The sequence below is a fragment of the Raphanus sativus genome, chromosome 8, assembly GCF_000801105.2.
Source record: "Raphanus sativus cultivar WK10039 chromosome 8, ASM80110v3, whole genome shotgun sequence".
Classification (NCBI taxonomy): Eukaryota; Viridiplantae; Streptophyta; class Magnoliopsida; order Brassicales; family Brassicaceae; genus Raphanus; species Raphanus sativus.
The window spans coordinates 42501-58709 of NC_079518.1; the positions used below are offsets into that span (position 1 = coordinate 42501).

The 16209-nt window shown below is 39.2% G+C and overlaps 3 protein-coding genes and 1 pseudogene across 5 annotated transcripts in view; all 4 read left to right on the forward strand.

The window, feature by feature from the left end:
• The window catches only part of LOC108831486 (gibberellin 2-beta-dioxygenase 6), a 7577-nt gene extending 6067 nt beyond the window's left edge, over nt 1–1510 (forward strand). Inside the window, exons 3-6 of one of the 3 annotated variants that reach the window (XR_008937493.1) lie at nt 1–105; nt 1094–1183; nt 1298–1403; nt 1475–1510. The exon at nt 1–105 is cut by the window's left edge and continues 50 nt beyond it. Coding sequence is in view for 2 of the 3 variants with exons in the window: in XM_056992078.1 (XP_056848058.1) it covers nt 1–105; nt 1094–1183; nt 1298–1328 (226 nt within the window). In the remaining variant the exon portion in view is untranslated. Of the gene's footprint in view, nt 106–567; nt 1048–1093; nt 1184–1297; nt 1405–1474 lie in introns of those variants that run through there. The other 2 variants (XM_056992078.1, XM_056992079.1) reach the window with 2 other exon arrangements.
• On the forward strand, nt 1149–2936 carry LOC108818707 (cytochrome c oxidase assembly protein COX11, mitochondrial-like; annotated as a pseudogene).
• A 54-nt stretch (nt 2937–2990) lies between these two features.
• On the forward strand, nt 2991–5081 carry LOC108818706 (putative pentatricopeptide repeat-containing protein At1g02420). Its single transcript, XM_018591630.2, has one exon. The coding sequence runs from the start codon at nt 3124–3126 to the stop codon at nt 4582–4584; it is 1461 nt and encodes a 486-aa protein (XP_018447132.1). The 5' UTR covers nt 2991–3123; the 3' UTR covers nt 4585–5081.
• Nucleotides 5082–9350: 4269 nt separating this feature from the next.
• Nucleotides 9351–10913, forward strand: LOC108822574 (uncharacterized). Its single transcript, XM_018595690.2, has 7 exons — nt 9351–9418; nt 9506–9549; nt 9643–9786; nt 9869–10039; nt 10132–10257; nt 10352–10497; nt 10579–10913. Exons 1-7 carry the CDS (start codon nt 9398–9400, stop codon nt 10809–10811), a joined length of 885 nt encoding a protein of 294 aa, XP_018451192.2. The 5' UTR covers nt 9351–9397; the 3' UTR covers nt 10812–10913.
• Nucleotides 10914–16209: the final 5296 nt, after the last annotated feature.

The following is a 16209-nucleotide window of genomic DNA, read 5'->3' on the forward strand; positions in this document are numbered from 1 at the left end:
CACGGCAGGGAAGCCTCGGATGTCGGCGATGTATTTTGCGGCACCACCGTTGGAGTCAAAAATATCACCGTTACCGGAAATGGTATCGCCGGAAAATCCACGAAGGTATAAATCATTCACATGGGGTGACTACAAAACAGCTACCTACTCCCTCCGTTTAGATGTTCCTCGTCTAGAGTTCTTCAAAACTTCATAAGTATAAATATACGTACACCAGCTAAAACTTAGATTTTTTTTTCTTTTGCAGAAAATTTTATGATTGTTGGTTTGTTATACAAAATACGTACTACACCATGTGAATGTACACGATGAATTAGAATGAATAAGTCACAATATATATATACTTCAGTAGTATGCAGTTTATTCTTTTGTACGTAAACGAAGATTGGCAGTTATTATATATAGTACTATAGTCTATAGATAGTGACTAACGCCTATCCAAGAATGTTGATTCTCAAATTAAGAACCTCTTCAAAGCTTAATGAACATGAATTGTCCTCGCAATCTCTTGAATTTAGTTCCAAAACACGTAGTTATATTATATCTCTGTTTTGTACCATTTTTCAGGCTCGGTTGATTTCGATCACTAACATTTGTAGAATATTCGTCAACAAAAACCCACTACCGAATAAGTTTGTTATACTCGTCTATCATTAACATGATAGTTGAGCTTAGAGACTGGAGAATCTGCGGCAGTGATAATAACCGGAGGATAAAACGACGGCCATGAAAATGTGTCCATCAAACGGCAATCTTTCTCGGGGGCATGTCGTCATAAGATAGGTTTTAGGGTGATAGATGTGTGAAAACAAAATGATCAAAATTTGTGGAATGTATTATTGACGGCTGACATAAAAAAGAAGAAGTACTATTGGCATTACGCGTGTGTGTGTGTTATATATAAACACTAAACAGATTCTTAATTTGGATATAACCCAATACTGTTCTATTTGGTTATAAACAGATTTTTATATGGGCCATTTGCATAGTTAGCAAAGCAAAGTGGGCTTACAATTAAATTGGACTAAGATGCATGTGTCGAACAAATTTTTTTTAAAGAATGGGACTATCTGACTTTTTTTTTTTGTTGCAGTGTAGTGTTTATGGTTTCATTTCATGCGACGTCTTTTATATCTCTACCGCCCACGAAATCGAGACGACAAAAGAACGCCTTTCGTTTACCGTTAAGTCCTTTTCTATCTCTTCCTCTTCCACTCTTCGATCACGATTGGGAAAAGGGACAAAACAAATTTAGTTTTCAAACTAATGTCTTGTGGTTTCTTGTGTATTTTTGTAGTGTGGATCGATTGAAACCATTCCTCTTGTGACATGTCGTGGTCCAAGGCATGTAGAGGGACTCGGTTTTCTTCATATTTACACAACATTCATCGAACAACGTCGAGGTAGAAAATGAATCCTCCCTCCCTCTCTCCCTCCCTGATATGCATACTTACTGTTTGTTGAAATTCCTCAGAGAAAGATGTTTGTGTAGGAGGACTGTGCCTCTTCTTGTTCCGTGCTCTCATTATGGAGCTTGTAAAGAAGGCAATCCGCATAATCTCCTAAGCAAGAGAGCGTTTTGGGGAAGCTCGCCTTCGTTTCTCCTCCGCTCTGCTACTTGTATATCCATGTTACTCGGTGGTGCTCATCGCCAGTATTCTAAACCAAATCGAAGAAAATGCTCTACTATCTCACTGCTCTTGTCTTTGGCATGGTTGGCCTCACTTACGCTGCTGTTCCATTGTATAGAACTTTCTGTCAAGCCACTGGTTATGGAGGTACTGTTCAACGCAAAGAGGTAGGTATATATAACCATTTGTTATATTCCTTTCACAATTATTCTTACTCTATGTCTTGATCTTTGCGACTTGTACTACTACAGACTGTTGAGGAGAAGATTGCTAGGCATTCAGAATCTGGCACCGTCACTGAAAGGTGGTGTTAAGACACCCCCATTCATAAACCAGTCATCTTTGTTTTTTTTTTTTTTAATCTTTTTGTATTATGCGTGTAACGTGAACGTGCTTAGCTTGTTATAATCACACGCTGTCACTTTTTTTTTGACTCTGTAAACAGGGAGATTGTGGTGCAGTTCAATGCTGATGTTGCAGATGGGATGCAGTGGAAGTTCACTCCAACTCAAAGAGAGGTTGGTCTAGGCTTTATACAAGTAAAGAATAGTATTGTGACTTGTTAATGTGAACTGATATGTCCTTTTTTTGTTTTGTTTTGTTTTGGAATGGACTTAAATAGGTGAGAGTAAAGGCAGGAGAAAGCGCACTCGCCTTTTACACTGCTGAAAACAAAAGTTCAGCTCCAATAACCGGAGTGTCGACGTACAATGTCACTCCCATGAAGGTACATACATATAATATGTTAGCCGGCCCTCGGGTGAATGACACTATCAAACTTGCCTTAATACATATCTTGTCATTGATACTCTCAATCATCGAACACACACACAGGCAGGGGTTTATTTCAACAAGATACAATGTTTTTGCTTTGAGGAGCAACGACTTCTTCCAGGAGAAGAGATCGAGATGCCGGTGACTACCCTTTTTGATCTAGGGCTGTGTTTGATATATTATGACGTAAGCAAAAAAGCAAGACCTTGTTTCTCTTTTCTTTGGTATGGCAGGTGTTCTTCTACATAGATCCAGAGTTTGAGACAGATCCAAGGATGGAGGGAATCAACAACCTGATATTGTCTTACACATTCGGAAACTAGTAGGGATTCGGTTGAAGAAACCAAGTAAAAAATTGTTAATTTTTCTGGAGTGAAAATAATGTTTTGACACACCCTTAAGCAAGACGAAGGAGGTCTTCCAAGTTTTTTTGTTATTTATTTTGTTTTGAGGCTTCAGTTATGTTTAAGAAAACATTATTTTATACTAGAATTTATTTGCTTGAATCAAATAAGAATGGAAAAAAAGAAATACTATTTTCGAAAGTCAAAATACCAAAGGAAGACAAGACAGAGGAGGAGTTAACCAAAAAAGGAGTAACGGGCTATGAGAATGTAAAATGGGCTTTCTAGGGCGGTGATGATAGAGAGAGAATCGGTTAGTATTGGATCATCAATTCAATTCTCCTCCAAAGCTCAAAATCAATCTTTCAACAACGATGATGATCCTCAAGGCGCAGCCGCAGTGTACTTCTCGCGGTCTCCGTCTCTCTTCTGCATCGTTTCTTCTTCACAGCGTGGCTTCGGACGCGGAAGCTGTTTACCGGATGGTCAATAATGGGTCAGGAGGAGAGTTGAAGGAATCGCTGAGCTCAAGTGGAATCCACTTGTCGAAGGACTTAATCGATAAGGTTGTGAAAAGAGCGAGGTTTAGTCACGCTAACCCTCTTCAAGCCCTAGAGTTGTACAGGTACGCCGATGCTCGACGAGGCTTTTATCATTCAGCCTTTTCTCTAGATACAATGCTCTATATCCTCGGTAGAAATCGAAAGTTGGATCTGATCTGGGAGGTTCTGATTGAAACCAAGCGTAAGGATGATGGGTCTCTGATAACCCCCAGGACGATGCAAGTGGTTTTAGGTAGAGTAGCTAAGCTCTGCTCCGTTAGACAAACCGTCGAGTCTTTCTGGAAGTTTAAGAGATTGCTTCCTCCTCCTCCTCATTCCTTCTTCCACACTAGTGCTTCTTTCAACGCTCTCTTGAGAACTCTTTGCCAAGAGAAGACCATGACTGATGCTAGGAATGTCTATCATTCTTTGAAGCATCAGTTTCACCCCGACTTGCAGACTTTTAACATACTCTTGTCTGGTTGGAGATCCTCTGAAGAAGCTGAAGCTTTCTTCCACGAGATGACTAAAGAAAAGGGGCTGAAACCTGATCTCGTTACCTACAACTCTTTGATTGATGTGTATTGCAAGGCCAGAGAGATGGATAAAGCTTACAAGCTGATTGATAAGATGCGTGAGGAGGATGTAACTCCCGATGTTATAACTTACACTACCATTATAGGCGGTTTGGGGTTAATCGGCCAGCCTGATAAAGCTAGAGAGGTTTTGAAAGAAATGAAGGAGTATGGATGTTATCCTGACGTTCCGGCTTACAACGCTGCTATTAGGAACTATTGCATTGCCAGGAGGCTCCGGGATGCAGATATGTTGGTGGATGAGATGGTGAAGAAAGGTTTGTCTCCTAACGCCACTACTTATAATCTGTTTTTCCGTGTTCTGTCTTTGTCTAATGATTTGGGACGGTCTTGGGAGCTGTATGTGAGAATGTTGGGGAATGGGTGTTTGCCCAATACCCAGTCCTGTATGTTCTTGATCAAGATGTTTAAGAGACACGAGAGAGTGGATATGGCGTTGCGGTTGTGGCAAGATATGGTGGTCAAAGGTTTCGGTTCTTATAGTTTGGTTTCGGATGTGCTTTTCGATTTGCTTTGTGATCTCGCTAGAGTAGACGAGGCTGAGAAATGTTTGCTTCAGATGGTTGAGAAAGGACATAGACCGAGTAATGTCTCTTTTAAAAGGATCAAGTTGTTGTTGGAGCTAGCAAATAAGCACCACGAGCTTAATAATTTGAAACAGAAGATGGCTGTTTTCAGTACAGAGATTCAGCTATGAAAAGTTTCACGACATTCTTCCAGCGGAGATAATCGAGTCCTTCGTGTGTAAAATGCCATTGTACTTGGCGGTGTCTTTCTTGTGCAAGTCTATCAGCTTATCTCCTGCGCCTGAAGGGTTCAATAAAGCATAGATGGAAAAGTTGCAGACTTATTCTACTGAACCAAGCAGCAGATTTGGTGATTGTAACTGTACCAGACGCTATTGACGGCATCTTTTTTTGCTTTTAGAGAGAGAGAGAAAGAGAGAGTTTTGGGACTCTAATCATAAGGTAAACACAGATTTTATGTAGTTTTGCATTGCTTGCCAAAGAGACGAATTAGGGACAGAGACTCTTCAAGGACCGATCACACTCTTAGTTTCTACGTTTAAATGTCATTACACTCCACGCAAAGTTTGTTGGCGTGTTTAGACAAATGAGCTTGCATTTGGTTTGTTTTGCTCCTATTGGGGCTCAGTCATTCACGGCCAAAACTTATGGTTGCTTTTTTGAGTTCCTCTTTTTCTTGGTGACCTTAACCAGAAGTTTAGTGATTGGAGAAGCATACAACTCTCCAACCATATTATTAAAATGTATAAATTTAGAGGAATGTTTTAGATTATTTCAGATACACAACTAACTGTCACCAGAAAATGCAAAAGAAGGTAAGGCTAGTTAAACAGCTGTCAAAATACTTTAAAAAGAGATGTGAAAGGAAATTAGAGGTTTTATTAGCTTAGAAAAAATAAAACATGGCTGAGTAACACTAGGAAACTATTTTTTTTTTCTTTTAGAAACTAGTCTAAAGAAACATTGTTTGAGGCAATGCCTCCTACACAAGAAGGTGAAATATGTTGAAGATTTCTGGAGCACCAATACATGACAGCCGGCTAAGTGCTGAGGTGAGCGCAAAATAGTCCTAATACAATTAATCGCTCTCGAAATGTTAATGCTTCAGAAAGAAAGAGGATTATAAGTGAATGGGCCTAATAGAGGCCTAAACAAAAGTTAAGACCCAACGAGCCAGGACCCAAAACCAGAATAACAATTAAAGTCGAGACTGACTATAAAATCCCGAAAACAATTCAAATATCTTCATCGCCTCTCGAAAAACCTAGCGCAGCAGTCTGCCATGAAAGTAATTCTTCTTCGATCCTTATCGCTTTGCTTTGAGAAAACATTTTGCTTCATGTGGAAAAATAATTCATGTTTTTATTCCCGGAAACAATGAAGAGACGATTCTCTGCAAGTTTGTGCCTTCCTAACTCCTCCAGCTCTTTCCCGATACTTGTTTGCTTAACTATATATAACTTAAAACTTGTTTTGCTTTTGTCTTACAGATACGCCTTCGTTTATTTTAATGAAGAAGATGAAGAAAAGGCGTTGAGGCTTGATGGACGTGACATGGGAGGACAGATTTTACAAATTAAGTCTTACCCGTTTCACGAAACTTACCTTAATGATGTCGTGGACCCGATGAAAGATGATAATTTCATTATGTACCCATTCAGGTAAATCATTTTTTTTCTTCTCTTTTTTTTTTTTATTATTGGAGAATTGTGTCTGTCTTTGTTGATAAAATGATCTCCTACAATGTTTATTAGGGTCGAGGTTGCGGGTTATGACAATTCCCTTCCTCTCGATGTTGTCAAGAAGGAGATAAAAGAATATTTCTCTGTAAATCGTTCTTTTGCTCACCACCACAAAACCTCTTCTGCTGCTACCGAAATGTTTGCGTTTCTTCTTCCCAGTTTTTGTGATAATATATATTTTTAATTTATCCATTTGCTAACTAAAGAATTGTTTTTGATTTTTTTTTACAGCAAATCTTACATTTATCTCTGTGGTCAAGAGGCTGTAGACAAGGCTCTGGAACGTAGTGGAAGTTCTGTGGGAGGCTTGAGTCTTGTAGTTACTGAGGTTGAGCCAATTGAATACAACCCACAGCCGACTGGCTACATTCCCCCACGAACGTAAATTTTGATTCTTATACTATTTTTTTTTTTAACCAAGTAAAACCTTTCATTAATTTGTCTGTCTATTTGTTTTAGGTATCTTCAACACCTTCACTCAGGAGCAGATTGTTAGATAGGATATATTGTTACGATATTGTAGTTCCTATATCTCAGAGAATATTCCCTATTATTGTAACAGTCTCGCCTTTATATGTAACTATCAATACAAAGTATCATTCAAGGGGAAACTCATTCTCTTACATGGTATCAGAGCCAGGTTCAAAACGATTCTGAACCTAATCTTCTTTCTTCTTTTTCTCTCTTTTCTTCTAATCTTCTCTCTTCTCCTTAACTCTCATTTCAATGGCTGCACCTACACTTATCGATCGCGCCTACGGTGTCACAAACATCAAGAGCCACATCCCTCTCATTCTCGACATTGATGATCATAACTATGACGCGTGGAAGGAACTATTCCTCACTCACTGTCAAAGTTTTGATGCAGCCGGGCATCTTGATGGATCATTGCTTCCTACTGATGCTAATGATCAAACATGGCACAAGAAGGATGGCCTTGTAAAGCTCTGGCTTTATGGAACGCTGTCTAAGGATCTGTTCAAATCAGTATTCAAGACTGGTGGAACCTCAAAAGAAATCTGGGATCGGCTTCAAAACTTCTTCAGAAACAACAAAGAAGCTCGAGCGATAAGACTGGATCATGAACTTCGGACGAAGGAGATGGGAGATCTCACCGTTCACAACTACTGTCAGGAACTCAAGGCTATAGCGGATCTCTTGAGAAATGTTGAAGCACCTGTTTCGGAGAGGACTCTTGTCACCTACATGCTCAATGGCCTTGCGTCCAAGTATGATAACATCATCAATGTGATAATGCACAGACAGCCCTTCCCCACATACGACGAAGCTCGCTCCATGCTCATGCTTGAAGAGGAACGACTCAACAAAGGACAGCGTGTGGTGAAGAAGGATACAACCTCCGACAAGGTTCTGCTTGCATCTGCTTCACAAGATCGGAGCCCTCATGCATCTCAGCAACAACTACCGCAGAAATCTTACCAAAACAGAGGATCCAAGAAAAACAGAGGACGTGGTCGCGGGTTCTACAACCAACAACGTCCACAAATGAATCAATGGAATGCTCCTTACTGGACTGGAGGCTTCCAAATGTGGCCACAACAACCCAACACGTGGGCACAACCGTTTCAAATGCAACAGCCCGGTCTACTTGGCCCAAGACCTGCAATGATTCAACCTCAGCAACAGAACCAGCGCAACAATGGCAATCTACAGCCGACAACGGACTTTGCCGCAGCGTTTAACACAATGACATTGATGGATCCTTCTGACGCTCAGTGGTACATGGACTCTGGCGCCACAGCACACCTTGCTAACTCTGTAGGTAAACTCAAGTCAATTTTTAATTCTGGCATCGGATAAACAATTATGACTGCAAATGGTAATCATGTTCCAATACACCAAACGGGTTCTTTCTCTTTCCCTAACTCTTTTCGTCCTCTCAAACTTTACTCCATTCTTGTTGCACCTTCTGTCATTAAAAATCTCATTTCAGTTCGAAAATTCACAAAAAATAACTCTTGTTCCATTGAGTTTCCCCTTGAATGATACTTTGTATTGATAGTTACGTATAAAGGCGAGACTGTTACAATAATAGGGAATATTCCCTGAGATATAGGAACTATAATATCGTAACAATATATCCTATCTAACACAGATAGATGATCCTAATCTATATTTCATTATTGAGAGACAGCAGAAAAAGAGTGAGACGAAGAAGAAGAAGAAGACTAAGACCAGGGAGGGAAATCAGAAGAAGAGGAGTGAGACCACGGAGGGAAATCAGAAGAAGAAGAGCAAGACCAAGGGAGTAGAAATCTCTTTCTGAGGAGAAGACATGCTTTTTTTGATATAACTTGTGTGCAATGCGACCCTTCTTTATCTTGTCTGCATACTTAAATGTTTTATGCTTGTATTTGTGTTAGATCTTTAATAACCTAAGACGGATCAGATTAAAAACCCCCGCCGAGCAGAGACTAAGTCCTTAAGTATCCAAGTCCAATTAACAACTTTTTTATCAACCACCTCAAAGAACACTTTATTAGCCGATAAATATGCTACAACTTGAGATCATATGTTTGATCTCTCTCTCTCTCTCTCTTTCTGATCTCTAGTTTTGTGACGTATTTAATGTTTCATTATTGCTCACGCAAACTATATGTTAGGATAGAATAATTAAAACGTGACGCGTAAGGAAATTAGTGTTTTTATTAGCATAGAAAAAATTAAACATGGATGAGTAACTAGGTAACTATTTTTTTTCTTTTAGAAACTACTCTAAAGAAACATTGTTACTAGAGAGAATCGCCATTGCTAAAAGTGTTACTAGAGAGAATCGCCATCAATCCTATGTGGCAGCAGGTCCTCCTGGTTGGCTATTTGAGCTGTTTGTTAATGAAAGTAGGTTCTTATGATATTGGTTTGTCCGGGGAAGGAAAGAACGAGAGACCAATTGTCATTTCTGTTAACTGGGTGAAATATCTTGGAGATTTCTCGACCACCAACCAATGCATGACAGCCTGCTAAGTGCTGACGTGAGCGCAGAATAGTCCTGCAATTATCGCGCTCCCCCCCCCCCTCCCCCTCTTTCGAAATGTTAATGCTTCCGAAGAGGATTATTGGTGAATGGGCCTAATAGAGGCCTAAACAAAATTTAAGACCCAACGAGCAAGACGGTTACGACCCAAAACCAGAATAACAATTAAAGTCGAGAGTTCTCTCTATAAATACCTAAAATCCCGAAAACAAAAATATTCGAAAAACCTCTAGCGCAGCAGTCGCCATGGACGAATCCGCCAAGAAAGTAATTCTTCTTCGATCCTTATCGCTTTCTGATGAATTTTAGTTTCTTCTTCTTAGGAATCTCTGATTAGATCTTTTTGTAACGTAGGGTCTGGAATCGAACGGTAGTGATGCAGAGATTCGAAAAAGCAGGTTCGTTAATTTCTTTTTGAGATTTGTATCTCTAAATTAGATAAAGATCATGTGTGTGTGTCAATGAATATATTCTTTCTCTGTAACAAACAGCATTAGGAGAATTTCCGTTGAAGGATATGACACCTCGCTTCGTATAGAGGATGTCGATGAGGCTTTGAGAAAACATTTTGCTTCATGTGGAAAAATAATTCATGTTTATATTCCCGGAAACAATGAATGGACGATTCTCTGCAAGTTTGTGCCTTCCCTCTTCCCTCAAATTAACTGCTACTGCTTTTTAACTATATACTTTAACTTGTTTACTTTTGTCTTACAGATACGCCTTCGTTTATTTTAATGAAGAAGATGAAGAAAAGGCGTTGAGGCTTGATGGACGTGACATGGGAGGACAGATTTTACAAATTAAGTCTTACCCGTTTCACGAAACTTACCTTAATGATGTCGTGGACCCGATGAAAGATGATAATTTCATTATGTACCCATTCAGGTAAATCATTTTTTTTCTTCTCTTTTTTTTTTTATTATTGGAGAATTGTGTCTGCCTTTGTTGATAAAATGATCTCCTATAATGTTTATTAGGGTCGAGGTTGCGGGTTATGACAATTCCCTTCCTCTCGATGTTGTCAAGAAGGAGATAAAAGAATATTTCTCTGTAAATCGTTCTTTTGCTCACCACCACAAAACCTCTTCTGCTGCTACCGAAATGTTTGCGTTTCTTCTTCCCAGTTTTTGTGATAATATATATTTTTAATTTATCCATTTGCTAACTAAAGAATTGTTTTTGATTTTTTTTTTACAGCAACTCTTTCATTTATCTCACAGGTCAAGAGGCTGTAGACAAGGCTCTGGAACGTAGTGGAAGTTCTGTGGGAGGCTTGAGTCTTGTAGTTACTAAGGTTTTTCCAATTGAATATAACCCACCGCCGACTGGCTACATTCCCCCACGTACGTAAATTTTGATTCTTATACTATTTTTTTTTTAACCAAGTAAAACCTTTCATTAATTTGTCTGTCTATTTGTTTTAGGTATCTTCAACACCTTCACTCAGGAGCAGAAAGACGATCCTAATCTATATTACACTATTATTGAGAGACAGCAGAAGAAGAGTGAGCAGAAGAAGAGTGAGACGAAGAAGAAGAAGAAGACTAAGACCAGGGAGGGAAATCAGAAGAAGAGGAGTGAGACCACGGAGGGAAATCAGAAGAAGAAGAGCAAGACCAAGGAGGGAAATCAGAAGAAAAAGGGAGTAGAAATCTGATTCTGAGGACAAGACATGTGGTTTTTGTGATATAACTTGTGTGCAATGCGACCCTTCTTTTCTTGTCTGGATACTTGAATGTTTTATGCTTGTATTTGCGTTGATCTTAAATAACCTAAGACGGATCAGATTTAATATTGAATCAAACACTTCTATCTCAAAACTCAACTCTTTATTGATTTAGAAAATAACACAAAACTAAAGCTCTCAAATCTCATGGGATGCAACACTCTTGCAACTCCTATATATATATCTCTCTCTTTCCTAAACTCATTAGGAATAATATGTAAACACATAAATTCTTAGAATGTTAACTTTCCTAATTCATAACTCTATAGAAAAGTAATAGCTTGATCCCTAAGCTAATTCAAGTTTAGTTCAACATTCTCCCCCTTAAACTTGAAGTCTCCAACTGACACATCTTGAACTCCAATTAGATCTCTCATCTCCTTGAACTTGATTCTCTCAAGTGCTTTCGTTAATATATTTGCCTTCTGTTTGGTTCATGCGACGTGCTCGACATCTACCAAACCGTTTTCTATACACTCGCGTATGAAATGGTATCTCTTGTGAATATGCTTACTTCTACCATGAAACACCGGATTTTTGGTTAAGGCTATAGCTGATTTATTATCGATGCGTACCATCACTTTGTTGCTCTCCTTGCCATAGACTTCGCTGAGTAGATCACTTAGCCATATTGCTTGTTTTGCTGTCTCTGTAGCTGCCATAAACTCTGCTTCACACGAAGATAACGCAACAGTTTCTTGTTTACATGAACACCATGTTATTGGACATCCAGCAAGATAAAATATGTGTCCAGTCGTGCTCCTGCCATCATCCGGATCTACATTATAGCTAGAGTCACTGTATCCTATCAATCCTTCTTTGTTTGTCCGATCAAAAGCTAACCCATACGTCAAAGTTCCCTGCAAGTATCTCAGAACCTGCTTCAATGCTACTGCATGTGATTCCTTTGGCTCATGCATATATCTGCTCAAGACACCAACACTGTAAGCGAGGTCTGGTCGCGTATGAATTAGATACCGAAGACAACCAATGTTTCTACGATAACTCTTTGCATCAATACATGCTTCGTTTGTTGCCTTAGATAGTTTTAAACCAGCATCCATCGGTATGTGTGTTGCGTTGCATCCTTTTAGACCAGCTTCCTCAAGTATCTTCATTGCATATCTCTGTTGACTTAACAATATACCTCCTTCTCGTTGAGATACTTCTATACCAAGATAAAAACTTAACTTGCCGAGATCGCTCATCTCAAACTTAGTCGCCATTCTTCTTTTAAACTCGATGATCATCTCTATGTTTGATCCAGTGACCAGTAGATCATCAACATAAACTGACACTATCAAAATATGTCCTTGATGTTCCTTCCGGTATAAAGATGGCTCCTTGGAGCACTTCTCAAAGCTTAAATCACGAAGAATGGAGTTAAGTTTCTCGTTCCAAGCTCTCGGTGCTTGCTTCAACCCGTAGAGTGCCTTGTGTAATCTATAAAATTTATTCTCACTTCCTTTAACCACAAATCCTTCAGGCTGGGTTACATAAACTTCTTCTCTGAGCTCTCCATGAAGAAAGGCTGTCTTAACATCAAGATGATGGAGCTCCCATCCGTGTCTAGCAGCCAACGCAATTATCAATCTCACCGTTTCCAAACGAGCAACGGGCGCAAAGACCTCGTCATAATCAACACTGTGTTTCTGTTTATAACCTTTCACCACTAGCCTTGCTTTGTATCTGTTAATGGTACCGTCGGCATTGAACTTAATCTTAAATACCCACTTTAAGCCAATCGCTTTACTATTTGGAGGAAGATCAACTAGTATCCATGTGTTATTCTTCACGATAGAGTCTATCTCATCTCTACATGCATCTTGCCATACTTCGAGTTCTCTTGCCTCTTCGTAACTCCATGGTTCTTCATTTATCATCAAGAGAAGACGCTCACATTCTTCTTTGCATAACAACTCATAGTCTTCAAGATAGCTCGGCTTCCTGCTAACTCGAGAAGATCGTCTTAGAGATTCTGATTCAGCTTCGACTTCTACGGGTGTGTCTACCTCTTGTATCTCATCGTCATCGTTCTCTGTTTTTCCTTCTTCATCAACTCTGTTTTGTTCACCTAAAACTCTGTACTCAAAACTGATCAACCCTGGTTCCTCATCGGCTTCTGTTCTGGAACGAGCCCACTTCCATCTCTTTTCTTCGTCAAAGATCACATCTCGACTTACAACAATCTTGCGGTTTGTTGGATCATAATGTCAATAAGCTTTAGAGCCCGACTCTGTTCCGAGATGAACAAGAGCACGTGATCTATCATCCAATTTCTTCAAGTGAACAGAATCAATCTTTACATATCCAACACACCCAAACACCTTTAAATGTTCGAGATTCGGTTTCTTGCCTTTCAAGCTTTCATACGGAGTAGAGAGAAACAGAGTTCTTGTTGTTGTCTGGTTTATGATATATGTTGCATGTCTCACCGCCTCTCCCCAGAGATAATTTGGAACTCCCATGTGCTTCAAAATACTTCGAGTCATCTCAAGTAAAGTACGGTTTCTTCTCTCGACTACTCCATTTTGTTGTGGAGAATATGGTGCCGTCAGATGCCTATTAATACCACTTTCACTACAAAACTGAACAAACTCTTGAGAGGTGAACTCGCCTCCTCTATCAGTTCGGAATGTCTTGATCTTGGCGCTTGTTTCCTGTTCAACCAGAGCCTTGAAGCGTTTGAACCGAGTAAATGCTTCACTTTTCTCTTTCATAAGGATCGTCCACATGTATCGAGTGTGATCATCGATAAGAACAAACACATATCTATTCTTTCCAGCCGTAGGTGGTGTAATGGGACCACACAAATCTCCGTGAATCAGCTCTAATCTGGTTGAGGCTCGATATTGGCTAACCTTTGGAAACGTCTTTCGAACTTGCTTTCCACGCAAACAAGACTCGCAAGTCTCCTTCTCCACTTTTAACTGCGGTATCCCAGTTATCAGACTCTTGTTAATAATCAACTTCATGTTCTCGATGCCAATATGCCCTAACCGAGCATGCCACTTAGAGGTTTCTATGAGATGTAACAACTGTAGACACTTTGTATTATCAACCTCTATGATCACTTTATACAGACGATTTTTTGATCTCTTTGCTTTGACTAGCAGTTTATTATCTTTGTCATACAGCATCAAGTAATCTTCTTTCATTCTCACTCCACAACCGGATTCAGTAGCTTGTCCTAGACTTATTATGTTGCTTCTTAAGTCAGGGATGAAATACACATCAGACAACACCTTATGCTCGCCATTCTTTGTTGTGAAGAGTATGGAACCTTTTCCTTTTATATCTATTCGTGAATCATCCCCAAAACGCACCTTTCCAGTTACTCTTTCATTAAGCTTCGCAAAGTAGCTAAGATTCCCTGTCATGTGATTGCTAGCCCCATTATCTAGATACCACGTATTATCAGAGACGTCAACCAATTTGCTCGGTGACACATTCTTTTCGTTAAGGAAGACCACTTCATGCATCATCAGTTCATCGGCTTCTTGGGTTGTATCTTCTCCATCCTCTTGAATCTCCTGAAGCTTAAGCAGTCTGTCCGGACAATGCATCGCAAAGTGTCCTACCTTATCACATCTAAAACACACTACTTTTGATGCGTCACGCTCTTGCCTGTTGTAGTTTCCATTATAACCATTATAACCGTTCCGTCCTCGACTCCTTCCTCGGTACGTAAAACGTCCTCCTCTGCCTCTTCCTCTACTAGGATCATATCTCTCTTGGCTTTGCTGTTGTTGCGTGTTTGCATTAGCATACATAAGCTTGCTCTGTCCTTGATCTTCTTGTAATTCTTCTTCTTCCTCGTGAATTCTCTCTTCATATGCTTTCATTCTTCCTACTACATCTTCAAACCTTGCTGTTTTTAGATCAAGCATCTGCTCAAGTGCAGCCACCATATTTATGTATTTCTTCCTTGGTAGGCTGTGAAGAAACTTCTTCACAAGCTTCGTTTCTTCAATGATCTCGCCTAGGGCTGTAGATTTTGATGATAACTCTCCAAGTTTGCTAACAAAATCATCGATTGAGTCGGTCTCCTTCATCTTTAGTCTGTTAAAATCTGCCGTCAGAGTACAAAGCCGTGCTTCTTTGACTCGATCAGCTCCCACATGCCTCGTCTTCACAGCTTCCCATATTTCTTTCACGGTCTTTAGGTTTCCTACCTGCAGTATAAGTGACTCTGGTATGGACTGGAACAAGAGAGCTTTCGCCATAACATTCTTCTCTCCTTTCTCTTCACCTGGATCAATGGCTTCCCACACCTTGTGGACCTCTAAAGCCACCTGCATCCGTATTGTCCACACCGTATAATTGGTGTCATTAAGAACCGGACACTTTATGCTCGAAGGACCTCCCTTCGTGTCGCTAGTTGCAACAATCTCTCCCATGATTCAATTTATGCTCTGATACCAAATATTGAATCAAACACTTCGGTCTCAAAACTCAACTCTTTATTGCTTTAGAAAATAACACAAAACTAAAGCTCTCAAATCTCATGGGATGCAACACTCTTGCAACTCCTATATATATATCTCTCTCTTTCCTAAACTCATTAGGAATAATATGTAAACACATAAACTCTTAAAATGTTAACTTTCCTAATTCATAACTCTATAGAAAAGTAATAGCTTGATCCCCAAGGCTAATTCAAGTTTAGTTATTCACTAAGCAATTATGATCTGGAAGTCGATCTGGGGCAAGTGTTCGGATCTATTATGACATATCCATAGGGCGCTCAACGGACCCCCCTTTTTTTTTTTTATTAAAAAACGTTTTCGCACCTTTACATTGGTATTGGTACACAAAGAATTTTTTTTTATAACCTAACCTAGTGTATTCATATTTCAATTATAAGTTCCGAAATATAGCCTATTTTTTATGTTTTAAATAGAGGATATTATCCTATTTCAATAACCACTTATTAGTCATTACTAAGAAACACTCTAGTATTGATATTTAGTCATTTTCAAATCCCTTTTATTCGTTTTAATAGTCGAAAAAAAAAATAGAAAAAACTAGATATAGATATATAGATATTCTCATATTCATGTACTACTTATCTTTAGAGAATACCAGATGAAATAGAACGATTTGAGAAAAGGATATAATGAAATTTTTTTCTGTGATTGGTTCTTCTGATAGAAAAAAGAATCTGTTTTATTTGACCGAGAGGGCCAAGAAACTAAAAAACAATTAATTGTAAAAACAAATAAAGATATATTATAGAATAAAAAAAAAGAAACAAAGAAAAATTTCTTATTCGAAGCGCCTCGTGATCGTCAACCAATTCTGTGCTTCAATATAATTATCAGGAGTA

Coding starts and splice junctions, on each gene's coding strand:
- LOC108818706 (XM_018591630.2), top strand. CDS start 3,124: ATGATGATCCTCAAGGCGCAGCCGCAGTGTACTTCTCGCGGTCTCCGT.
- LOC108822574 (XM_018595690.2), top strand. CDS start 9,398: ATGGACGAATCCGCCAAGAAA. Junction 9,419..9,505: donor TGGACGAATCCGCCAAGAAA/GTAATTCTTCTT, acceptor TTTGTAACGTAG/GGTCTGGAATCGAACGGTAG. Junction 10,040..10,131: donor TTCATTATGTACCCATTCAG/GTAAATCATTTT, acceptor AATGTTTATTAG/GGTCGAGGTTGCGGGTTATG.